At 42.3% G+C, this 27,079-nt stretch overlaps 3 protein-coding genes across 3 annotated transcripts; 2 read left to right on the top strand and 1 right to left on the bottom strand.

The window, feature by feature from the left end:
* Positions 1 to 8,816: 8,816 nt before the first annotated feature.
* LOC103983746 (agamous-like MADS-box protein AGL29) lies at positions 8,817 to 9,542 on the bottom strand. The gene has a single exon (XM_009401018.2). The coding sequence runs from the start codon at positions 9,540 to 9,542 to the stop codon at positions 8,817 to 8,819; it is 726 nt and encodes a 241-aa protein (XP_009399293.2).
* An 877-nt stretch (positions 9,543 to 10,419) lies between these two features.
* LOC103983573 (transcription factor MYB36-like) lies at positions 10,420 to 11,899 on the top strand. Its single transcript, XM_009400806.3, has 3 exons — positions 10,420 to 10,612; positions 10,715 to 10,844; positions 10,941 to 11,899. The coding sequence occupies exons 1-3, from the start codon at positions 10,477 to 10,479 to the stop codon at positions 11,518 to 11,520; spliced, it is 846 nt and encodes a 281-aa protein (XP_009399081.2). The 5' UTR covers positions 10,420 to 10,476; the 3' UTR covers positions 11,521 to 11,899.
* Positions 11,900 to 19,320: 7,421 nt separating this feature from the next.
* On the top strand, positions 19,321 to 23,271 carry LOC103983574 (probable xyloglucan glycosyltransferase 9). The gene is made up of 5 exons (XM_009400808.3): positions 19,321 to 20,499; positions 20,594 to 20,902; positions 20,993 to 21,283; positions 21,384 to 21,497; positions 22,288 to 23,271. The coding sequence occupies exons 1-5, from the start codon at positions 19,723 to 19,725 to the stop codon at positions 22,906 to 22,908; spliced, it is 2,112 nt and encodes a 703-aa protein (XP_009399083.2). The 5' UTR covers positions 19,321 to 19,722; the 3' UTR covers positions 22,909 to 23,271.
* Positions 23,272 to 27,079: the final 3,808 nt, after the last annotated feature.

Below are 27,079 nucleotides of genomic sequence, written 5' to 3'. Positions count from 1 at the left end.
CAATGAATGAAATCTAATTCTTTCATAACATATTCCTCAATTCTACATGGTATCATAGTTCCTCTTTTCTCAAGCAAGATTTTTCCTTCCTCGTTGTCTAACGATAGTAATCCCTCTTCTTTATTGATCTATCGTTGCTTGTTTCCTCCTCTACTCGACGATCCTTCTCTTATGCTAGATCTCTCATAAATATGCAGCTCATTTTCTCAACCACCCTATTCTTCCTCGTCGACAAAGCACTCTTTGTCGATCTGCCATCGTCAAAACAACTCATTTCTTTTTCATCTCGTTAGTCTCAGGGATCGACCTTATTCATTCGGTTATGATAGCTTTGGGCTTTCGAATCAAGGCAAATGGAGGTGTTTCCATAGTAGATCCGATTACCAATGCCTGATAGACCGAAGTCTACATCAAATCCAAGGATTGGTGCACTAGATAAGTCATAGAAAAGACTACATGTCATATTTGCCACCTCATCTTCTTTTCCCCTTTTGATTCCCTACCTTCCCTTTTGTGGGGTTACCATCGCTGTTGCCCCAAGAAGCGGCATAGGGCTTCGATTATAACGTTTCATCGCCTTGGCCAACCGTGCGGACCCGGTGAAGGAACCTCTCACTTCTTTCTCACCAATGAACCTCCCATGCCTCAAGTACTCCCTTCTTGCTTACCAACCGTCGCATCTTGCTTGGCGGTCTATTCTCTTCACTATCAATCAAAACATAGCTGGTGGACTTTAACTAAATCAGGTTTGTCTGCATCTTCATCACAAGCCAATGATGAACACTAACCATCATCGTTGTTACTCGACCAATGAACCCCACTATGATCACCCCTCTGCCTTCTCTCATGCCAACATGTCTTCTATCATGCTCATGTGTCTGTTGGCAAACCCCACTGTAGTTGTCCCTCTATCTTCTCTTGCGCTTGTACGTCTATCAACGGACCCCACTATGTTCATGCCATATCTAACATCTGATGTTGGTTCTTCTTCTTCTTTCTCACCCCCCTAGATCACTCGGTGTCAACAAGGATTGGAATCTCCCTAAGGGCACCACCATCAACCACCAACCTCTCTATGCCACTATTGCAAGAAGAGACTTTTCTCCCTCCTTCTTGCAACATGCGACTCCTCTCCTGCAGCTCAATCTCTGCCAAATTGATTCATATCCTCTGCATATTTTCCTCATCTACATCTAACGCTCTAATTATTGTTCCTATAGGAAACAATAGTTCTTCTCAATATATAGGACTTATATCCATCAATGTTGTAACTATAATTCTCTTCAAATTATGTAAGGGTGGCAACTATACATCTTAATAAGTACAATTCTCTAATCTCCTCTTTGGATATGATTTATTAGGCTACATCGATGACTCTCTTAGTTGTCTATCAAAAAATATACAAATATCAAGAGAACCTAACCTAATAACAAGTCCTGATCATAAGTTTTAGCTACGACAAGATCGTCTTATTCTATAATCAATTCAAGTCTCAACTGATAGCTCTATAGCACCACTAATATCTTTGTACAACACGACTGCAAAAGTATAGTCAAAGTTACAAACTACTCTCGCTAATCGCTCTCACACTCGCATGCTAAGTCTCTTATCTACTTTGATTGAAACAACACAAGAGGAAAGTAATTTTGCTAATTATATGTAAAATATATAAAAAAAATTATAGATGACTTAGCTTTAATAGGTTATCTCATGAGTGATAAAGAAGTCATTGTTCATACTCTTAATAGCCTAGGAGACGAATATAAGAAACTGATGGTAGTAATTTGGGTATGAGACTCGCTGATGTCATTTGAAGAACCATATGATAAATTGATTAATCATAAAACATATCTAAAAAGAGAAGAATGATGATAGGACCAACTATCATAGCTCAATTCAATCAAAAATCTAAAGAAACAAGTAATTAAAAACCTCAATAAAGGACCGAACAATATACCTCTTAGACGCATGGGTAACACATAGAGGTATCATCCTCTATTATATTATCAACCCTTCAATCATGGTGGCAACTTCAATCCAAATAACTCAGAAAATAACTTTCACTATAGTTATTAAAAGCTCTAGTGTCCTAACAATAATAATTAACAAAAAGTTATCTATGAGCTTTGGGACAAAATCGGACATACAACAAAAGTTTGTTGGTCTTAACCTAAGCCTACTACTATATCTAATTGGCTTCAAGCAAACATCATGACTACTCTGATTACTCATCTAAATAATTAGATTATTGACTCTGATACTTCTCATCATATTACTTATGATCTGCTTAACTAATTCATTCATAACTACTATAAAAATAATAAAGACATCATCATTGATGACGATAACGAAATTTTTATTACTCACACTGGTTCCACAACACTTAATTCAAACACTAACACTTTTATACTCGATGATAATTAAAAGAAATCTCATTTCTGTTTCTCAATTCTACAAACAAAATAATCTCTATTGAATTCTTTCTTAACTCATTTATTATAAAGGATTTGAGCATAGGAGCATCCTTGGTCTGAGGCTAGAATAAAAATAACATCTACGAGTTGTCATCAGCTTCACAAATCACCAAGCCAATCGTTCTTACTTCAGTTGGTGCTATAATCGATGTGTCACATTGTTGCTTTAGTTATCTATCATCCTCCATTCAATAATAACTGATTTCTCATTACTTTTTTCTAACTTCCATATCAAATAGAATTATAATTCATTGTGATACTTGCCTTAGTAATAAAAGTCACATATTATCTTTTAAAACATCTTTCATATCCTATTTCAAACCATTTACAATTATCTATACTGATATGTGAGGCTTTGCCCCAACCACTTTTTAAAATAATTTTATATTTTATATTATTTTTTAGATTATTTTACTAAATATATATGATTACTCTCTCAAGCATAAATCAGAAATTATCATAGTCTTTACTCACTTTAGAAAGATGATCAAGAACTTCTTACAATCTACCATCAAAATAGTTTACTCTAATGAAGGAGGTAACAAACCCTAAAAATATACCTCTCATCATATAATATGCAACATCTTAAGTCACCACTACATAAACCTCAACTAATTGGCTCTTCCGAACAAAAATATTGATATATAGTTGAAACTGATCTCACTCTTTTACACTAAGGCTATATGTAACTAACCTTTTAGTCAACAACCTTTCAAACTATAATATACCTCATTAATCGCATGCTCACTTCAATTCTATAACATCAGTTACTATTTAAAAATTTATTTCAAAAATCTCAAACTTTCAAAAATTTAAAGTATTTGGTTATTTATATTATCTCTAGCTACTCTCCTATGCTTCACATAAGTTAATATTAAGATTTAAGTCTTGCTTCTTCGTAGGGTACTCTCTTAAACGTAATGTTACTCGGTGCTATGATCCTCAAACTCAAAAAGATTTTATATCATGTCAAGCTATTTTTGTCGAGTCTACTTTTCCCATCCAAACCTATTGGTTTTCAACAATATGAGTCACTCCAACAACCATACAACATTATATTCATATGAGTATACCTTAGACCCTCTCAAGCATACCTCTCACCACATCAACCAGTAGTTCTCCTTACATATACTCCTTTATTACTCTAGTTCAATAGCACCTCACCCCTTTTGTAACTTCTCTACTTATTTATCTACAAATTCACTCTATAATGCTCAATAAAGCAATACCCTTAACAAATGATGTCTTTGTCCTCTCCTTGGCCAAGTGACACCAAAGTGCATCAGCGTAATCAAATACGTATCAAGAACTCTATACCTATTTTTATACATTAAACACAACCCAATAATACCACTCACTTTGCATGAACATCACGTGACAACATGCTCCAAAAACAACACCTTCAAATAATGTCAAATCCTTGACCTTTATGCTACCGCAAGCTCTCCACTTGAACCTTTGAACTCATAATCATCACATAAGCCCAAAAATCTTCACAATAGCTCAAAGTCATGTGTGAAGAATAGAATGCTCTACTTGATGATACCACATGGATTTTTGTATCATTTTATCACACATAAAATATCATCAGGTGTAAGTGAATCCTTCAAACTAAACGAAGCTCAGATAGATCCATTGTCAGATACAAAGCACATCTAGTAGCTAAAGAGTTTCACTAATAACTAGATGTTGACTTCATTGAAACATTCAGTCCAATTGTTAAATTGATAACAATATGACTCGTCTTAAGTTTGGATGTCACTCAAGGCTACCACAATCTCATATTTTGATGATGAAACCAATTGATAATTATTTATGTTTTAATCTATGTTTTGAGTGATGCAGGATGCTTCGATCAGGATGAGACAATTAAAGCAGGAAAAATCATGTTGTGCCCGGGGAAACCATGTTAGAAGATTGGACGTCGGGCTAGTGGATCGGTCGACGTATCATCAGAAGGCTTCGGGCATCGGGCCAAAAAGAGCGGATATTGTACCAAGGATATCGGAGTTGCGAAGTCAACTGGCCGATTGAGCAATAGGCAGCAAGAGAGGACGATGCGCTAAAGAATCGGACGAAGCATCGAGGGACCAATGACATGTCGGATCACTTGATTAATGCTTAGTATTAATTGTCTAGATCGAAGTATATTTTTTACATGTGTAGGATTAACTACGATAGCAAGACACAAAGCAAAATGAAGTCCCGGAGTCAAGAACGTGATAACGTTGGGAGTTCGAGTGTTCGTCGGAAGTTCGGACGTTCGTCGAAAGTTATGGAGGAACCAACCGAAAAGTCTCGGAGCTTGCTAGAGAAACTCGTCGGAACTTGCTAAGAAGATCGTCGTGAAGTCCAAGAGTTCGTCGGAAGTTCACCGGAAGCTCACCGAAAGAATAGACATAGGGACTTATTTTGCTTAGTAAATGTCTTAGGATTTCGTAGTTAGCACATAATTAGGCTTGGATTTAGGCCAACCTAATTAAGGACCAGCTAGGCCCATGTAAGAACTGTGTTAGGTCCAATGAGAAGCCCAAACAGTACCCTAAGAAGCCTAACCATCGTGGCATAGTCTTCGAGACTATGTCAGGCGGTGATACCGCTAGTCTGGGCGGTTGTACCACCCCTGGCAGGGTGCCAGGCGGTGGTACCGCCCGTACCCGAGGAACCCAGGATGGGAAAGTTTTAGGCTCTAAGTTTGAATTAATTTGAAGCCTATAAATACCCCTCTCATCCTTGGTTAAAGCACACAAGCACAGAGAGTTCAAAAGTAGAAAAACGCTGCTACAATCTCTTTAGATTTTCTCCTCCACTTTAAGTTTAGATATATGTAAAAGGAGTATGAGTGCTTGTAAGGGTTATATCCTAAACCCGTAAAAAGAAGAAGAGGGATATAAAAGGTGATTGGACTTCGCCTATTGAAGGAATACCTCTGGTGGACGCCAGTGACCTCATCAGAGGAGGAAGCCGAAAGTGGATATAGGTCACGTTGACCGAACCACTCTAAAACTCCAGTTTGCATTTACTTCCTGCCATTTACATACTGTAAACCTCTTTAATAGCTTACTGCCTTCAATACGTTTACGTAGGCTTTCAAAGTATTACCTTTACGAAACGATTTTTATCGTACGAAAGTTTTAAACCGACGTTATTTTATCACTGCACTGATTCACCCCCCCTCTTAGTGTTGACCCTTGATCCTAACAACACATATGTCAACTGAATGTTAACAATGCTTTCTTATAAGGGACTTTAACTATATATGTTTTATATGATAACCTCTTGGTTTTATCCCCCATCAATATCTAAGCCATATTTATAAACTATGAAAAGATATTTATATATTTTACCAAGCTTTAAGAGTCTGGTATATTGAACTTAGCTCGTTTTTTACAATAACTGGTTTCATCAACTCTAAGTCTGACACCTTGTTATTTCTACGATAAACAAAAAAGAAGTATTATATATCTATTGGTGTACGCGGATGACTTTATTATTATAAGCAATAATAGCATAGAGATCAAACAATTTCTTAGGTAGTTGGTAAATCGATCCTTCATCAAAGATCTAATATTCACATCTTTTATTCAAAAAAATAATACCATAGAGATCTTCTATACTTTTCCTATCTAAAAAAAATTATATTCAAGATGTACCATAAAAAAACAAATATATAGAATGCTAAAAAAATTGTCACCCCACTCTCTATTACGAAATCACTTAAATTTATAATGACAGTCCTACTACATATTTCACATAATACCGATAATTATTTAGCTTCTTATAGTATTTATCTCTTACATGTTCAAACATCTTATTTATAGCCAATAAATTATTATAATTTATATATCAACCTTTCGTTATGTATTGATCTATAATAAAACGACCCCTGCAGTATTTAAAAAGGATTCAATCATATATTGTTTCTTTATAAATATTCATGACTTTATCTCCGTATCTTTATCGATCCTAATGGGATAGATAATATAAAATATCTACGTCAATATACAGAAGAAAACAATCCTTAATTCTATATGTATAAAGCCTTTTATGATTATTCTTAGAGCTACCATGATTATTTTAAATGATTAAGGTGTATATGGCACGCAAGTCGAGAACAAGTTTCGAAAAGAATCGTCTCGTGCATGTGTGTTTTGGCGTGCATGGAAGGACGTGTGGGTGTGCACATGTGTGGTGAACAGTAAACCGTAGACTTGAGACGTATAATGGAACAGTAACTGTATTCCCTGACACCCCTGTTTGGACCGCGAGATTCTCGCGGGCTCTACTCTGCTCCTCCGTGTTGTCATCCATCACCGCTCTCTCTGTCCTCTCCCTCTACAGAACGGAGAGAGAGACACACACACGCGCTCCTGCCTCCTGCCTCTCCTGCCTCCTGCTGTCTCATAAAGTAGCTCAGTAAAGCTATAGACATCACCACGATGAAGCAGCAGCAAACACTGTGCAGAGGCCCCTCGCCTCACTCTTTGCGTGCCTTTGTAACTCGGCCACACAGAGAGAGGGAGGGAGAGAGAGCTGCCAGACACGAGAGAACGTTTCCACACTGACACCGAGCTGCCATTGATCAGCTCAGGCCTTTCGGTCCTCTGTTCAGGTTGGACGTTACTGCCTCCACTACGGATCATCGGTTACACTGTTTTAGCATTTAGGTTTGTGCTTCTTAGCATTGATGCTTAACAGTAAAAGCTAAAGCTGATCAGTTCTGTACATTTCTTGTTAATTCCCTGCAACTCTCTCTCTCTCTCTCGATCTTTTATTCCTTTCTGCAAAAGTCATTGTGTTTATATGTTCTAAGCTCAGGTGTACAGTTGATCAGTTCTGTACATCTGTAGTTCCCTGCACCCCTCTCGCTCTCTCTCTCTCTCTCTCTCTCTCTCGCGGACTAATTCTTTTATGCAACTCTTCGTGTCTATGTATTCCAAACTCAGGGATCATGCACCGAGATGGCCATGTGACGAGCGGGCCATGAGTGGACCAATGTGCCGGAGCAAAGGGTTTGGTGACAGTCATGTCATCATCAAAGTTGGATGGGTGGAAAGAAACCTTGGTGCTCAAAACATGAAGCCCACACGTTTGTCATGCTCGCCGTGCTTCATCGAGTTCGAAGTTGGACCTCAGCTAGGTTGGGACACAAAGGCTCGATGAAGAGGACTTCTATAGCCACCCTAACTACTGTAGCTACTAGGATGACGCAGCTGCCGGCGGAGGAGGAGGTGGATGCGGTGCGTACCCTGGCCGGTCTTCTTCTCGTCGTCGTTCTTGACGGCGGCGTGCGGCGTCCATGTCTGCTCTCTCACACGGACACAGATGAAGCCATGCATGCTACAGATGAAACGTTCTTGGATTAGATCCAAGGAAGACGAGAGCAATTTACCTTGATCATTCAGGTAGCCAAAGCAGCCACTTCAAAATGAGCAAGCAAGGACGTCGCTCGCCGTCGACGTTGCCCGGCGGGTCGTAGTAGCAGGTCAAAGTGGTATCGCCGTCGTCGCAGGTTACCTGAGCGCGGCCGAGTTAGCCCGCACCACCCCGATCCTTGATCTCGCAGTCTGCCTTCTTCCGGTGGACGTACGCATCAGGTCGTCGCTGCATGATAAGGAACGAAGTCTTTCAAGGAGTCGAGGGCTTGGCATGACACATATCAGAGACCAAGCTTCTGTAGGTTAACCCATCTTTCTCTACTGGATGTGCATGCATATATACGATGAGAATTAGGCACCTTGCAGGGACACTAACGATGATTGAGATCCAAAGAGAAGACGAGGAAGAACAAGATGAGTCATTTGATTAGAGTCTTTAAGAAACTACGTATCAGAGTATGTGACATGTGAATCTGCGTCCAAACTACATGCAATAAGATGGACAATAAATTCTACGTATATCATGAGCTCAACGTCAGTAATTGCGGAGCCAAAACATCCATATCCTTCCCTTAAATTCTCGAAAGCAAAGCACAATCTTCTATTGAAGTGTCTCTCTTCGTCACCTTTCTTGCCAAAATGGAGCGGAGTCGAACACAAATTTGCCCTTTTGGGATGGTTTGATTACACACGATTAATGGTTTCACCCTATACAAATCCACGGATTACATTTAAAATATAAGAACACTAACAACACTCTAACATAAGAGAGTTTGATGATGCAGAAAGTATGCAAATATTCAGCATTCATAGTAAATAGAATTTAGTTCTATAAAATAAAATAAAATTCAGGAACATTATTCCGTCATCTATCACTGCAATGCTAGCACGAATTGTTCAAAGCATCAAGTTAGGTTCACAAACGAAACGATTCGAAGCACAGAGAGAGAGAAGAGGATTGAGGTCAGGGTTCATGCATGTAACCCATGCTACTGCCAAGCCACTGTGCCTGATACGGATCCGGTTCCACCTGGTTCGGCACCTGCAATGTATTGAATGTCCAGACCGGGTGGTACGACGTCGAGGAGGAGGCGGCACCCACCGGAGGAACCCCGAATCCCATCATCGAAGGCGGCGGTGGCTGCGGCTGGTGCAGCGCCATCCTCTGCCCAGTCCCCAGGATGTCCTGGATCCTGGCGTCGGCTCTGCCCTTGAGACGCTCGAAGGCGTCCTTGAGCCGCTCGAGTTGTTCCAGGCCGAGGTGGTCGATGTTGTTCTTGGCCCACTCGATCTCCTGAGACTGGACCACCCCCGCCAGCCGCTCCTGCAGTATCATCTTCCGGGCCTTGGACGCCTCCAGCTGCTTGGAGACCTCCATGTACTGCTGGTTCAGCTGCTGCGTCAAGTGGCTTCGGCCCACGTCGTGGGCTGAGCCGCCGTGGATCAAGCTGGCAGAAAGGAACCGGTCGACCACCGGGTCCACCGCCGGGCTGCCGAACGAGTACGGATTCCCCGCCGGCGAGTACACGACCAGCGCCACGTCCGCCCCGCACAGCGTGGAGATGTCGCTGGCCTTGGCGAAGATGCCGGCCTTCCTCTTCGAGAAGCACACGTGCCGGGCGTCCTCGTTCTGTATCTTCTTGATCTCGATCTTCCTGCGCCCTTGGCTGGTGACGCCTTTCTTCGCCATGACTACTTCCGACGACGAAGGAGGAACTCGGGGCGACGCCCGCGGCTTAAGTAGGCATGGATTCCACGACAAACCGGGGGGGTGTTTTGGCAACTCCCCGCAAACATCGTCACAACGAGCAAATGTTTATGTCACTCCTTACCGGATATGGTCGCCATCCCGAGAGGCCGAGTTCAGTGAACGCTGGAGAATTGGGACGTACTCGCTACATTGGAATTGCGATGACGGTGACTGTGTTCAGTGAACACTCGTAATTTGCTTGGTTTGCGTCAAAGCTTTCCGCTCCCCAATCAAAACAGCAGGTCTTAAACCATACGCCTTTCAACGGTCCACTGTACAAAAACACCGTACCTGCCTCCAATCTGGGCCGCTTAATTTGGGCCACCGGACGTCGATTGGGCCTCTGTTAATGTCAATCTCGGTCGTCTGATGTGTCGAGATGACGTGGTTGATGGGGTTGGATAGGACGTGAGAATTTGGTCAGCAAATCTTTTACTGAAGTCATCATTTATTCTTCTACTAAGAGAAAAGCTCGCCTGACTGCATTAACTGATGCATATCATTTTGCTTCAGATAGAGATCCCATTCTAAGAACTTGGGAGAGTGGTTAGATTCATAACAAAGCAGTAGTTTTCGCTCTAAAGTTTGATTACCTATCCATCCGACTTTGTCAAAGGCCTTTTAATTTGTTTACGACTTATGCAAATGTTTCTTGCAAGAATTGCATAAAGGCATAAATTTATATGCATTTCATCTGCTGTCATGTGCTCCATCTGCCTTAATATTTCTGCATCAGTGTCATTCAGCACCCACCGCAGGTATATATCAATCATATATAGGCATTCAAGCGTTCCTGCCTCCCCCTTGTTCTCAAGTCTCAAGACCACAACTTGGTGAAGGAAGGAAGGAAGGAAGGAAGCACGAGGCAAGCGGTATGGGGAGAGCACCCTGCTGTGACAAAGCCAACGTGAAGAAAGGCTCGTGGTCGCCCGAAGAGGACGCCAAGCTCAAATCCTACATCGAGCAGCACGGCACCGGCGGCAACTGGATCGCCCTCCCCCACAAGATCGGTATATGCTACACTTTTTGTCTTCCACCTTCAGATCGAATCCTAGCAAGCAAATTTGTGTCACATTCACATGGTGTCTTGTGTTCCTTCGTTGCATGATCAGGCCTGAGGCGTTGCGGTAAGAGCTGCCGCCTCCGGTGGCTGAACTACCTTCGGCCTAACATCAAGCATGGAGGGTTCTCCGAGGAAGAAGACAACATCATATTCCGCCTCTATATAAGCATCGGTAGCAGGTGATCACCGGATAGATCAGCATGCATGTGTTTGTTTATGTATCCTTTGATGCTTTGCTCATGTGCTCTATCGCGTCGGTGGCCGGCGGCCGATAGGTGGTCTATCATCGCGTCACAGTTGCCCGGAAGGACAGACAACGACGTCAAGAACTACTGGAATACAAAGCTGAAGAAGAAGTTTTTAGGCAAGCAGCGAAAGGAGACTTCTGCCGCCGACCCAAAGCAAGAAACTAGGGGAGATGGTCATGGAAATCTCGGCATCACCGGATGGCCCCATCAACCTGCTCTAACGTATCCGATCGATCACGTATGCCATGACGTCGGCCAGGGACAGGCGTCCATGAGGAATGAGCATGGAGTGAGAGACTCTGACGATGGAGATGCAAGTAATTCTCTTGTCATGCCATCAACAGTTCCCCAGCAGCAGATCTACGACGACCCCTTTAGCTTGGCATGGTCTTCGTTACTGCAGAACTCAGGTGCTCAAGCTTTGCTATGTCCTACTAGCTTTTCGACCGAGCTCGACGAGATACTTCGATTCAACCTCACGAAGATGGAAGGGGCGGACCGCCCGGTGGATGAGAGCAACGCAGCTACTAAGTCGGAGGAGAACATGAACTGGAATGAGGTGAGCCCTTTTCTGTACCCAAACATATACGATGAAAGGAGGTTATGAGGGGATGCGACGGTATCCGTTGGAAGATAGATGCAATGTACAAGAAAGAGTATGTATTTCTCGAAAGAACCCTAATAAGCTCAATCTTATGGTGATTATTTTGGTCTGTAATATGCTGAATCAAACTCGGCCACTTTGGCTGACAAAAAGGCTTTGGTGAATGGTGAGAGAGAAATGGCAACACTTGTTGGGTGTTCTCCCCATGTGATGATGATGGGATTGGAATCCATGAGTGGTGTAAGAATCATACTGAGCCATCCATCATATTCACATTTCCAGGATGGAAGCTTTTCCAACCTGAGATGTTAATACCCTGCTGTAAAGTCTCATGGGAACCAGCTTGGAGGCATCATTATGTTGTACTATAAGATGAAATTATAGATAGTTCTTCGATGAAATTGTTGTCGATCTCACTCCCAATATAATGTTCTGATGACTGATCACCTCAGATAGATGCTCGTGCTGATCGAATCTCCTCTTTCTTATGCCCTCATGCAAAAGCGAAAAGGAAAAGTGACTTTGATCCTCTGAGCACATTCTCCTCATCAACCTAATAACATGATTGTGATCATCTATCACTGTTGTTGAACCGAAACACAACTCTCATCTGGTTAGTTCTCGAAGACCTAAACGACTGCCACACTTGTCAAGCACGATGAGGTGATGTATCTGCTTAAAGCAAGTTTAATTGCCGAAGAAAAAGGTTAACCCGAGGAATTTGTTCCCCGGAATCTGAACCTTGCCACATCTCCAAAAAACTGTATCATGACAAGTGCAGCGATCTCCATTCTGCTATCGATCTAATTGCTGCGCTCTGAGAAAGACTGGTAAAGCGAGATGGAAATATTATTCCTGCACCGAGCAAGGTGCTGAAACAAACAGGCCCATACAAAATGTCACAAGCGTGACACCTTCGATATCATGTGCAACCCAGCCAGGCTAAACAAAATCGAGAGGCCAACAAGCTATCCTTTCCCAAGGAATGCAAGACAAAACCCAAGAATCTACACTCATCCTCGTCAAAGAAATACATCCATGCAAATCTCAGTGTTGTTTATTTATTCCATGACAGAGGCAGTCACCGAGATAAAAGCGTCCTCACTTTTGTGGCGTCTCCTAATAATTAGCACCAGCCCAAGATAATTTACTCCTTGTTTGTCTCGGGACGACCGCTAAGTACGATCGTTGATGATTCCGCTTCCAAGAGGAAGCTGTCGCCAGGCTCTGATTCTGTTGTCAAGGATATTAAAGAGACTTTAATCTAGTGGAATGTTGAGATGGCCTGATTTCTTTAGATTGCGTTTAGATAGTTCTAATGATGCCAAGACAAACGCTGACGGAGAGAAGCTGATGTAATCGAGCCATGGATACGTGAAAGGAGGAAGAGGGTGACAGCGCAAGTAACATCGCCAACAAGGAAGAAGTAAAGGCTAAGGAAATGATTTACCTTTACGTAAAATAAAAGATTTGATGAGATTTTTGAGATACCACGAGGTTCACATGGCCATGGTTGATGATGATGCAATGTATGTGAGGTAACTTCATTGCTCATCAAATATTTTCTTCTTTTAATGTATCTCTAAAAATAAAAGGTTAACATATTATAATACTAATCCGTTGTGACGAGATAATTGATCCGATAATCGATCAATTAACTTAAAAATACTTAGATAAAAAATGTTGGACTCAAATATGCAATTACATGTAGGTATTATAATATCTCCTGCACAAAGGCTTGAAGTACTTGAGCACACAAAATAAGATCATGAAAAATATTTTTGTTTTTTTTTTAAATTTTGTGTTATTTGTTGACAGGAAAATAAAAAAATGAAAATTTATTATCTGAATATATAGAAACATTAATAATTTTTTAAGAATATTTTCTCCATAAAATAAAAAGATAGCTTCTCCCACTCATTTTTTGTCCCATATTTTGTTAAGTCATCTTTATAAAGAGAGGCCAAATTTTAGTTTTCTTTTTCTGCATTCCAAACAGAAGAAAAATGATAGAAAATAATTTTGTTATATATATATATATATATATATATATATATATATATTCCATGGTTTTTTTCCTGAGGTCAACCTTCCTGGTTCATCTTTACATATTTGGGCTGCCCCCCCCTACATATGGTGCCCAACACTGTTGAAGTTTTCTCTAGGGTACAGTCCCATTAAAGAAGGCCCAACATGGGTTGTCCAAAGCATTAAATTGAGTAAATGCAGTATGGTCAATCTAACTTGGAGAAGACAAGTGACACTAAGAAGGGTTGACTTTTTGTTTCAAGATTGAAGCTCAGAAACACACTGAACTGGTCCTTGTCTTGTTATTACAAGGTGGAATTGGAAGAACTCAAATCCTATGTCTAGCTAGCATCTTCCCTCTTCAAAAAATTGCATGAAGGGGGCAGGATGTCCTGATGGAGCTAATTAATGACCAGGTTTTCCATTTCACAGTTTGTTCAGTCGAAAGTTCAGTAACCTCAGATGTTCCGAAGGTTTTGCTCATCTGAGATGGGATGAATTCATGTGTTCCAACCCTTACTGGGGATGAGATGTATCAGATGTCCAATGTTTTCAGAAAGTTGTTCTTTGAGATGTTAGCTTGATGATAAGGAAACATTGCCTTTATGCTTCAGCCGAAAGAACAGACAGGTTGTGGGCAATGACACAACAAGTCTTCAGTACCATCATATCAACCATGTAATTAACAGACCGAATGCTCCATCTATTACCTCACTGCAAGATAATTGGTAGCTCTTGAAACCTCCACTATAATTCATTTCACGGGGAGTACCGATAAGAATTAAACGAAGAAGATAAGAAGTTTTATCGAAGAAGCTTTAGGTTAAATGCATTAGAACGTCCCATTTATAGGGATTAGGAGGGAGGATTTTCCTCGATAGAATAGAGAATTTTTCTCAACAGAATAGATAATATTTCCTCGTATAGTTGGAAAAATCTTATCTTCTATCATGCCCCCGTAAGATGGTGCTCCTGACAAGGATACCAATCTTGGATCGATGCAAAATATGGTTTACAAGCAAAAAGCTTCATGAGTAGGGCAAGAGCATATTGCTGTTGCTATTGTTGTTGCTACACGATGATGGCTGCGGCTACGATTGCGACGGTGACGGTTGCGGCTGCCACGACGGCGGTTGCGACTGCGACGGTGGCGATGATGGCAGAGGAGAAATCTACAGTAATGTTACAGTGTTGCTACTACAACAAAGGAGAAAGGTGCAACATAGGAGAAAGCTACAGTAGAGGAGGAAACTACAGCAAGAGGTAGGAGGTAGCTACAGCGAGGAAGAAAGGTGAGGTAATGCTAGTAAGCACAGCACTAGAGACACCGCAGATGAAGGGAACGGACGTTGGCGCAGAGTGGCAATGGAGAAGACAATTGCCGTTCGCCGAAGAGGAAAGATTTATCGCACCGATTGGCAGACGATGGAAAAGCAATGGTAGAAAGCTTTTTCTTTTACCGTCAGAGATGGAGAAGCAACAGTGATAAGTCGGCAGCGAGAAGAGAGAAGAGAGCTTGCTCTAGGCAAGCAACTCTGATACCATGATAAGAATTAAACGAAGAAGATAAGAAGCTTTATTGAAGAAGCTTTAGCTTGAATGCATTAGAACGTCTCATTTATAGGGATTAGGAGGGAGGATTTTCCTCGATAGAATAGGAGATTTTCCTCAACAGAATAGATAATATTTTCTCGTATAGTTAGAAAAATCTTATCTTCTATCAAGTACTACTAATCTGAAATGTCCAGGTTCATCAGCAATCCAAATGAGCATGGAACAGTAGCATCCTTGGAGATCAAGTGCACATGCTAATGGAGAATCTTGAGATAACTCTTCTCCTGATAGATTTCTGGATCCGGACTGGCTATCTTTGGTGTTTTATGCTCGTTACAGATTTGGAGAGCATGATAATGTTGTTGGATTCAGTGTGCAGAAAGCAATCTGGTGTCTCATCTAGAGTCACCAGCCTTCCCCAAACATAGTAACCATGCGACTATTAATGTTGGCAACTGGTGTGAGTACCACCATCATTGTAAGGTTAACACTCTTATGTCAACCATGCAAATGCAGTAAAACTCCATTTCTGAACAGTATCTTGAGAAAGATATTACAACTTGTGACAAAAGGCATCAGTTGATATACGAGTAAATGTGCCACCATCACAACAGCTGTTTGGGCCACTCTTAACTGTTCAGTAAAGCCTTCTATCTTTTCTTAGATCTCTAAATTAGGCATGTGTGTTGTTGGTACCTCAATGATAACCTAATAGATTAATGAGATGACTGGAATCACTTCAGCTGTTCCTTTATCTGCTGACATGTAAACAAAATGATGCTATGAATGCAATGATTCAATCTCAGCATTCTCTGGAGGTGTATATTGTAGTTCATCCTAAACATACTCTATATACAACAAAAAAACAGAAAGCTTTAGTAGCTTCATCACTCTTTCTAATGAAAAGGTAGAGTTAGTCTTGACCTATATTCGATTCGAATCGAGATCGAGCTTGTCAAAAATCAAAACTAGAATCGATTAATTGTTCTACGGTTCGTAATCAAGCCAAACTGGAACTAGGTTCTAGCGATTCAATTTCGATTCAGTTCCGAACCGAAAGAAAAAATAATAATAATAATAAATAAAAAAAATGGATCCGATTCGAAATCGAAACTAAACAATCGTTCCTAAATTGCTGATTGTCTGATTCTGAAGTAGTTGAGTTTGGAGATCAATTTATTTGTTAAACTTGTTGACTTTTAGTGTTAGGAAGCCCACCATAAGATCTTAGTGTTTTGGTTGCATAGATTATAGAGTTTATTAAGTCAGCTGAAATCTACATGAACAGCTTAGCATAGTAGATCTATTAATGGGACACAGTAATCAAATTCTTGCACGCTAGTGCAGACAATTGCAATCAATATATGAGGAACAAGATTTGCTGTCACAACTTAATGCAGCACCTAAGAATATTAATAGGACTCCTGTTCCATATCGATCGTCCTGATGGAAGATGTGGCTGTGGATACCCAAACCCTTCCCCGATGAAAGAAAGAGAAAAGACAAGACATGAAGACACTACCGATACGAATCCTTTTCGTAGAGTTGAGTCTCCGAGACAAATAAGTTGGATGCCACACAAAAGGAGAACAAGCATCGTGCATGGCATTTCACAGTTCAACCGAAGATAATGAGACTTCATGACCTCGTATGTCAACCTTGATGAGGTTGGAACTGCCTTCAATTATTAGGTTCATAGCATCTTTCTTCCCATCCACATCTTCTTCGACTATCAAACCTTCCTAGACTTGCATGCACGAAGGCTGTAAAACGGTGTGAAAACAAAGTCAGATACATGCACACTAGGTTTCAAACACATACAAAAAACAATGACAGAGAACACCTATACGTAGCAGTTCAGTCAAATGCTATCTTGGCGTAGAATTCATGTCAGCTTTATTATTTTAGAATTGTGATTCCGCAGTTGACCACTTCATCGAGTTAACTCCTGCTTGCTTTGGTCAAAGACCACTAAAAAAAGGACTTGGAGTGTGCTATTAGACAATCTTGCCATAAGTTCAAAGGAGCACCATGATTGATTTTGGATACCCGATAGATATCTCGAACAATCAAAATATATCTTAACGCTACTGAAGTTAATTCTAGACATAAATTTGACATGGCAAATCTTACTGGAGAGGGATCCTTCCGCTTGTGCGAATATGCTACCAAATCAAATAGGTTTAAGGACACACAAAAAAGAAAAGAAAGACAAAAGCACATGGGTGCATTGTTGGCTTTCTACGTTGGATTTGTCTTCCTCCTAAGATCTTCATGATCGAGTCAAACCACCGCATCGTTAACAGGCACTGTCGGTGATGGTCCAACACATCATAATACTTTGGACAGTCAAAATGTTCCCATTAGGAGTTTAATGCTCTTCCTGATATCCAAATGTTCAGCCAAAACGCAGATTCTGTTTGTAATAATATATCTCCACGCATAATTTGCACAACAGGATGGAGTTTAACCTACAAATCTTACCGAGTCTTGCAGATAAGCTTAGTCTCAACCATAAGCACAGTGGCCAGGTGACCATCGTTCGCTTCGATGCTGAAAAGAACACCCACATTTTTCTGACAAAGCAAGGCGAGGAAGCAGGTGGACATGAAAAGATCGCAGATTCTGCGAAGCTGAGAGTAAAGCTGTGGATGGTTGGAGAGCGGTAGAAGCTTCCTAAAAGTTGTGTTGAAGGGTTCCTCCCCTCGGTGGGGGTGAGTTGTTTAGTTGAAGAGTTCTTCCCTTTGGTGGGGATGAGTTGTTGAGTGCAATCATGCTTACGAGATGCCTCGCTGCCATTTGGTTTGCCCTCCATAGTCCTCCTGATTTCTTTACTCGCAATGCAGGACAAATACCTTCTGTTTTTGCTGGTAATGCAAGTCAAGGAGTCTAAAGTCAACAAAGAGAGAGAGGGAGGGGAGAGAGTATTCTTCTTTCTGCATTGGGGTTTCGACTGTTACATGTGTTGAAGCTACGGATTCATCGCACCCCATATGTATTATTGGCGAGAGGGAGGAAAGAAGACGACAAGGAGAAGGAGACGGGAGAGGGCAGGCACGACAGGCGGCCGCACGAACCGGGGCCGGTCCGGCCGGGCCCGCTCCATTGGCCGAAATCGCGGGCCCCACCTCGTCACGTTTCCTTGTCGCTCAAATCCCCACGTGGCCCCCTGCCGTCGGTGCTATAGAAAACCCCTCATTTACTTATTCGCCCTCATCAGCTCCCTCTTATTACTGACGTGCCCGCGAACCACGGATAACTTCAATTTCTACGAAACCGTGTTACCCGTCGGCTTACCCGGTCTCGGCCCCGCAATTCCTCCTCGATCTGAGAGCGGATAAAGGTTGGGTGACGAGAAATCTGTATCGTAGGAAGTTGGCACGTGTGAAGGCGGCAAGACACGCACGGTTGTGGCGCGTTATTGATGGACGGCAAGACAGCCGTCCCATACGTCTGATCTGATGGAGTTTTGACGGCCGTGATGCGGGCACCACCCTGGACCATCACCAGCCCACCGGCACAGATCTGTGCAGGTAGTACGTGGTTACATGCGTTGGCGCCACAGCGCGGCTACCGGTCACGCAAATGTTTTTGGAAACATTACAGGGTGTTGTAAGGAGCATTTCTTTGATAATTACTACTGCAGGCTTATCAGTTGTTAGTTTCCTGTGGCTGTGAACAGGGAAAAACATGTTTCTTGTTGTCGAATTCCAGTGTCGGTGCTCACCTCTTCGATGCTTTTTACAACATTCCCTACGAATCATTTTCCGAAAACACGTGAATAAATATGATGATTCTGATCGAAAAATCTTCTCGACCAAATATGGGATTGTTTTTTTCGGATATGCTTCATCTTTTTGGAAACGTTTCTATTAGTGTTTTTTAACTGTATATCTATCTCAAAAGAAAAGGAGGAAATCATTTCAAAGGAGGGGGGGGGAAATGGAGACAAAACCTCAGACAGAGAACAGATCTCCAAGCGAATCTTTTCTTCTTTATTGTTGTCGCAGCTGCGTATTGAATGGGAAAAATTGGAAGGAGAGATGAAATGGTTGTATTTGTACTGTTGCATCGGCTCTGTTCTCCGATCGCCTCCAGCTGTAACCATCTCTTCTTCTTCGCAATTCCATCTTCGTTTGAGTTTAATTTACTTGGAACCGTAACACGGCGCAGTAATAATGGGAAACCCATTAAAAACCCCGCCTTTTCGATGCTGTCTTACACTGTGGGGATCGGCGAGAGACGTGTTGAGCTGTTCTTTTATTCGCTTCCCTTGGTGGGCTTTGTCGCGCCCTTCTTATTGCCGGGAAGGAGAGCACCAAGCTCGCCCCTACCTCCAATCCGTAACCGATGGCGAGAGACCGCGAGACCACGACGGTACGCCTTTAAGAAGAAGGTGCTCCAGTTGGACCTGCTTTTGTTCCTCCTCTCCCTTCCGCGGTCCTCTGCTTTCGAGGTAAAAATCCCACCTTTTCTTGCCCTCTCCTTCCGGAGGAGGCTGCATTGCCCTCGTGTCCCTCGTTTCCGACCGCGAAGCGCTCGGATCCGTGGAGGAATTCGTTCGCCGACGCTGAATATACGGGAAAAGTGGGATCTCGATCGTGTTCGAAGAGGGTGGAGGTGATGGCGCTGTCGTTCGGGTGGTGGGACAAGGACGCCCACCGGGGAACGCCGGTGATCGTCAAGATGGAGAACCCCAACTGGTCCATCGCGGAGATATCGTCCCCTGATGACGATGATGATGAATACGGTGCCGGCGAGGAGTTCGCCGCCGCCAGAGGAGGGACGCAGAAGGGTGCGCGTGGGAAGAACGCGAAGCAGATCACGTGGGTGCTCCTCCTCAAGGCGCACCGCGCAGCGGGGTGCCTCACCTCCATCGCCTCTGCTGCCGTCGGCCTCGCGTCCGCCGTGCGCCGCCGCGTCGCGTCCGGGCGGACGGACTCGGACGCCGCATCCTCCCCACCGGAGGAGAGCCCCGTGCTGCGCTCGCGGTTCTACTCCTGCATCAAGGTCTTCCTCTGGCTCTCCGTCGTTCTTCTTGGCTTCGAGGTCGCCGCCTACATCAAAGGCTGGCATTTGAGCGCCGCGGCCATGCAGCGATTGGTCCTCCCTTCGTCCTCAGGAGCCCGAGGGCTCTTAGAGTGGCTGTACGCCGGGTGGGTCCGCTTCCGGGTGGAGTACATTGCTCCGCCGCTCCAGTTCCTCGCGGACGCCTGCGTTGTCCTCTTCCTTATCCAGAGTGCCGATCGACTCATCCTTTGCCTCGGCTGCTTCTGGATCCGCTTCAAAGGGATCAAGCCCGCGCCGAAGCGCTCCATCGGAGCCTCCGAGGACCCCGAATCTGGCGGCGAGGACTACCCCATGGTTCTAGTCCAGATACCCATGTGCAATGAGAAGGAGGTGAGCTTTGGCCAAAAGCTAGGATGTTTGGGTCTTTATTTCGTCGCTTTTAGCCAAAGTCACAATCTTTGTTCACTTTTGTTGGCATTTGCAGGTGTATCAGCAATCTATAGCTGCGGTGTGCAATTTGGATTGGCCGAGGTCCAACATTCTGGTTCAAGTGTTGGATGACTCCGACGACCCCACAACGCAGGCTTTGATCAGGGACGAGGTGGAGAAGTGGCAGCAGAACGGCGCTCGGATCATGTACCGACATCGGGTGATTCGAGAGGGTTACAAGGCAGGGAACCTCAAGTCGGCAATGAATTGTAGCTACGTCAAGGACTACGAGTTCGTGGCCATATTTGATGCTGACTTCCAGCCCATGCCCGACTTCTTGAAGCGGACTGTGCCTCATTTCAAGGTGTGGCCTTGTCTGAGCTTTTATTAGCTTTGTCTGTAGTCATACACAGCTCAACGTTCAAAGGCAAAGCTTGTTTTCTGGAAATTGCAGGACAACGAGGATCTGGGATTGGTGCAGGCGAGATGGTCTTTCGTGAACAAAGATGAGAATTTGCTGACCCGGCTGCAGAACATTAATCTGTGCTTCCACTTTGAGGTGGAACAGCAGGTGAACGGGGTATTCATTAACTTCTTTGGGTTCAACGGCACGGCAGGCGTTTGGAGGATCAAGGCACTAGAGGATGCGGGAGGGTGGCTGGAGAGGACCACGGTCGAGGACATGGACATTGCAGTTCGTGCTCATCTAAAGGGATGGAAGTTCATCTACCTTAATGACGTGGAGGTATGATGAGGCCGTGGGATCATCCAAATTATAATTTTATTTACATGACCGTTTGAGGATCTTGAAGTATTTATTTTTCATGCCTGAATTCTTGGTTCAGTGCCAATGCGAGTTGCCCGAGTCCTATGAGGCTTACAGAAAGCAGCAGCATCGGTGGCACTCAGGCCCTATGCAGTTGTTTAGGCTCTGCTTGCCAGACATCATCAGATCTAAGGTATGATCTATAAACTTGAACATAAAAGAGTTTACATTAATGAGTTGAAACTTATACTGTCCTGTTGAATTTTTTAATTATCCATGCCAGAAATAACCAACTTGGTTGATTTTTGGAACCAAGAAACAACCAGCTCAATTAAATTTGTCGATAAAAGTACATTGGCTTAATTTTCTTGTAATTGACATACATCAGCATCACTGCATAATTTAGCTGAAAAATTGATAGTGGATGAGATAACATGTCTGTTTCATTATATGGTCATGTCTGAAATATATGGTTGAAGTTCGATGTACATCTTCTTTGAACCCTATAAGTTATGAATGATATCAGGTATGGAGGTTAGTATTCCAGAACATAAGGTATGCATGTACTACCTTAAAGAAATTCATGCTATTCTTACACAGATCTTACTGTCGATAAACTTAGCTGATATGTTTTTCTTTTAACTTGGCACAAATTAAATGTCAAACTTGGTGGAATTATGTTGTGCATGGACACCGAGACAGATATTTTTCAATTTATTCTTAATAATGTCCAGCAGTGGTGTGTTTATGCTACTTTGGCAACATTATCTTCAGTTAACCTCATTATAACAATTTCGCACTTTAATACACCTTTATCTGTTGTTGAAAATGTCACTCCAACTGCTGTGGCAAATTTTTTTTTTTGTATGAAACTGTGTACCTACTCTTCAGATGGCTCGAACAGTTTGTTAAACTCTTGATCAAGTTTTAGTGAAATGCACCATGAAATTTTTTTATGCTGAACTGTGTTGTTCTTATTGCAGATTGGGTTCTGGAAGAAGTCCAACTTAATATTTTTGTTCTTCCTCCTCCGGAAACTCATATTGCCTTTCTATTCCTTCACCCTCTTCTGCATCATCCTCCCCCTAACGATGTTTGTTCCTGAAGCTGAGCTTCCTGCATGGGTAGTCTGCTACATACCTGCGACCATGTCTTTCCTCAACATCCTGCCAGCCCTGAGATCCTTCCCCTTTATTGTCCCGTATCTTCTATTCGAGAACACCATGTCGGTGACCAAGTTCAACGCGATGATCTCGGGTCTCTTCCAGCTTGGGAGTGCCTACGAATGGGTTGTCACTAAGAAGTCTGGTCGTTCCTCCGAGGGTGATCTTATTTCTCTGGTGAAGAAGGAGCCCAAGCAGCAGCGAGGTGCCTCAGCACCCAACCTTGAATCGATGGCAAAGGAGGAACCCCGACCAAGAAAGGAATCAAAGAAGAAGCACAATAGGATATACCGGAAGGAGCTAGCACTTGCTTTCCTTCTGTTAACTGCTTCCGCTCGTAGCTTGCTGTCGGCGCAGGGTATCCACTTCTACTTCCTCCTGTTCCAAGGAATCTCATTTCTACTGGTGGGCCTTGATCTGATAGGCGAGCAGATTGATTGAAAGAGCAGTTTTAAGTCATGGAGAGAAACATTGTCGCTCGGGAAAGGGTGCACGACGTGATGCCCCTCCCTTCCCTTTCTGGAGAGAAATCAAGTAAAACTTCCTCTCTATGGAGATGTAGATAGTTCCACTCTCAGCCTGCTGCATGCTTTATTCTTTCAGGTATGATTCTTTTGTAAGAAATTTTTGATGTGCAGGGGGGAATTTACCTACAGTAAAAACAAGTTTCTCCTTTCTGTTTGAAGCCAGTTGATAGTGAAATAAGCTCAGGTTGAATCATTATGTTGTGAATTCCTCCTATGAGGACACTGAATGACTTCAATATTACCTTTACATGATGCAAAAGATCAATTTCTTATTCCATGTTCTTCTAATGTTATGATGGTTCAGGTGAATGTGTTTATTTTTCTCTTTTTCTAATTTTACTTTCAGAACTCATTCCCGGTGCGAAACTGAACTTCTAATTTGATAAGTGCTTTCATCATTATCTTGTTAATTTGGTTAGAGAAGATGAGTTTGCATCATTGGAACAATCATTAATTTGAGCTCATCCTGTCAACCTGGTCACAGCTGCTGTACCTTCCCATGACACAAAATAACCCACGGACAGCTCAGTCTGCCTGCCTTCTGGGGATCAAAACCAGCCTGGTTTTGCTGTCTGTGGGGCTCTACATGTGTTCATCCTCCATGGCAGCTCACTTGATGTAAAGCAGCCAATTCATGTTGCAGAGCTGTAAGTCGCTTGCACTGGCTTGGTTTTGGATTGATTTCATGGAGCTTCCTCAGTCTGCATACCATGTTGCCCATGGAGAACTTTGCAGACAATATATGTTGTCTATGGCCATTATGAGACAGTGTCAGGTTGGGAATGAACATGACAACAGTAATAGTAATAGTAACAATAGATCAAGTTAGGTTGTTGCTTCAAGTTCTTCACTTTGTTGGTTGGTGGATTGAATCGTACTAACTACATCAAAAGTTGAATTACAAGATATGATTACATAGATCAATTCAGGGTGATATAGTGATTAAAGATGACATTATTATTCTAAGAGTTACAGTAGAGACTGACTTGATAACATGGTAGAGAAGATGTAGAACACATGAAGACCACAGGAAAGGGACAGAGGCAGAGAACCCACACATCTCATGGATCACAACCTTCCCTCTCCAACCTCTTCAGTAGCTTGAAATCCCAGAGAGGTGTATGCATCTGTCCATGCAGCAATCACTAGCATCTCAGGCAATGGGTGGATGGCATCATCCATGAGCTCAGAGGAAGAGGATTCATCCCTAGTGCAGCCCTCAGGTTGCCCGAATCACCACCATGAACATTGCCCAGGAAGTGTTCGTTGTGGAATCCAAATAATGCTAAATAGGTGCTCTAAGAATTGGAAGAAAAAAGGGAAGGAAAGGTTACCATTCCCAGGCAAGAAGATGACGTCTGAAGCCTGTATCAGTATTGGATCGTGTATCAGTTTGTCCAACAAACCTCGTCTTCCTTTCCTCGTTTGACCTTCCTTCTTCCCACTGTTGTCCTGTACCCAGATGTCTCGATCGACTTCCGATGAACCGGCTGCTTTGGGCCTCCTCTCTCTGTACCTCTCTTCCTAGTATGATCCAAGCTCACATAGTCGTTTGCTATCGCAGAAGATGCATGCTGTGACATAACTGAACTGTGAGACAGGGTTCGTGGACAAGCTCAAAGACTGCTGCAAATCTACATATCCCAAGGCACCTGCCACCGTAATGGAGGCTGATACATCCCATGGCTCGTAAGCAGAGCACAAATCCCCTGTGTTTCCATCTTCAATGCATCGGGATCCGTGATCTGAGGAGGACAATGACTTTAGCTTTCCTTCCTCCTAACTTACTGTAAAGCCCTGCAAATGGGAGGCTTGATGTCCGAGCAGAATTGCACCCACATTTCTGGCCTGGCATGTCCATTACCCGGAAGGAAAGCTTTGCAGGGGGGAGTGTCATTGTTTAAGTTCCCTGAGGTTTTGAATGCAGTCAACAGCTGCACGCAGACGCAAAGTTGGATGTGAGTCAATAATATGAGCTCCATGAAATCCAAGAAAGCTACGCCATGGCCCCGAAACAAGGCAGCAACTCTCCTCTTTACAGCACCGATGCTCACAATAGTATTATAATGCTCCGTCTGGTACTGCAGACTGGAAAACAGGGCAAATCATCTCTTGCTTCATTAGTGTCATGATGATCGAGAACAGCAACAACATCCAACAACAACCTTATTTGCCGGGAATTATTGCGCTGCAGGGCAAATCTCTCTCTCTCTCTCTCTTCTTTCGGACACGCAAACATTATTTATGTGTGTCAAGAATATTGATTGATGACATAAATTTGTTGGAGATGGAGGAGCAAGGAAAAACAGAATACTACGATACGAGTAAAAAAAATCCTTTTGACTTAAGAAAACTGATGTAGTATTAAAAAACAGGAGGAACACTTACAAGATACCAGATACCAAATGCACACAGACTCTTTATCTTCCTCTCCTCAATCTCAATGTCTTGCTAGATGAACTACGGTCCTATTTATAGGACCTAATGACAACCACCCTATAACTACTAGATTATAAGGTAGTTATTGAAACTACTAGATCATGATCAAGTGGTTATTGAAATCATCATGTAACCACTATATCATGATAACAATCTAGATAACTATGAATCATATCTCAACACTCCCTCTTGATTCATAGTTGCATACACCAATTTGCGACATAAAATAAATATGCTTTCGAAGTGGAAGTGATTTGGTGAGGATATCCGCAACTTGTTCATCCGTTCCACAATACTTCATTGTGATGGCTCCACTTGCCTGAAGTACTCTTTAAAGCTCCTGCACAATCACTATCAGTGAAACCAAATAATTTGCATTTAAATTTTGTTTTGAACATCCATTTTAACCCGATCACTTTCTTTTCTTTCGGTAGATCCATTAGCTCCCAAGTTTCATTCTTCTCAGTTGACTTGATTTCCTCCTTCATTGCTTTTCTCCATTCCTCTTTTTTAACTGCTTCCTCAAAAGTTGTCGGATCTGAAATAAACAAAGCAAATGTTGAGTTATAAATTTCTGTCAGTGATCTGAAATTTCTTGGAGGGGTTTCATATGAGGAATCCGAATTTGAACTGCTATTGGGTGAGGCTGACGATGAACTTATTGGAGCAAGATCTGTCACTTGATTCTGCGGAGTGTCTAGTTCTGCTGGAATCTGCATTTGTGTTTCACCTTTATTGGTCTCCCAATTCCAACTTGCCCTTTCATCAAACATAACATTTCTGTTAATAATAACTTTGCCACTAATAGGGTTATATAATCGATATGCTTTAGATTGTAAAGAATAACCAATTAAAATGTATTTCTCTGATTTTTCATCAAGCTTGTGATGATTTTGTGAATTCACTAAAGCATAAGCAATACAACCAAAAATTCTTAGATGTCTAACACTTGGTTTCATACCATACCAAGCCTCAAAAGGAGTTCGATTCATAACAGCCTTTGTTGGTGAAATATTCAACAAATAAACTGCTGTTGCAATTGCTTCTGCCCAAAACTGATTTGGAAGAAGTTTTCCTTTAAGCAAACTTCTTGCCATTTCAACGATAGTCCGATTCTTTCGCTCAGCTATACCATTTTGCTCCGGTGTATATGGTGCTGTCAATTCTCTATGGATACCATTTTCTTCACAAAAAGAACTAAACTCATTAGATAAAAATTCACCACCTCTATCTGTCCGAAGTGTCTTTATATATCTACCACTTTGTCTTTCTACAAGTGCCTTGAACTTTCGAAAATTATCAAATGTTTCATATTTCAATTTCAAAAAATATACCCAACTCATGCGACTATAATCATCCGTAAACAATAAAAAATATTGACTTCCACCAAATGATTTTGTATTCATAGGTCCACATAAGTCACTATGAATTAATTCAAGACAATTAGATGCTCTCCATGCTTTTCCAATAGGAAATGGTTTTCTACTTTGTTTGCCATATATACATCTTTCACATACATCAAGCCTATTAATCTTAGGCAATCCAAAAACCATTCCTTTTTGACTTAACAATCTTAAACCTTTAATGTTAAGATGTCCATATCTTAAATGCCATAAACTAGACTCATTCTTTTGAGTTGTGATAAG

Source organism: Musa acuminata, chromosome BXJ2-5 (assembly GCF_036884655.1).
Source record: "Musa acuminata AAA Group cultivar baxijiao chromosome BXJ2-5, Cavendish_Baxijiao_AAA, whole genome shotgun sequence".
NCBI classification, from domain to species: domain Eukaryota; kingdom Viridiplantae; phylum Streptophyta; class Magnoliopsida; order Zingiberales; family Musaceae; genus Musa; species Musa acuminata.
This window is presented reverse-complemented; position numbering and strand designations above follow the sequence as displayed.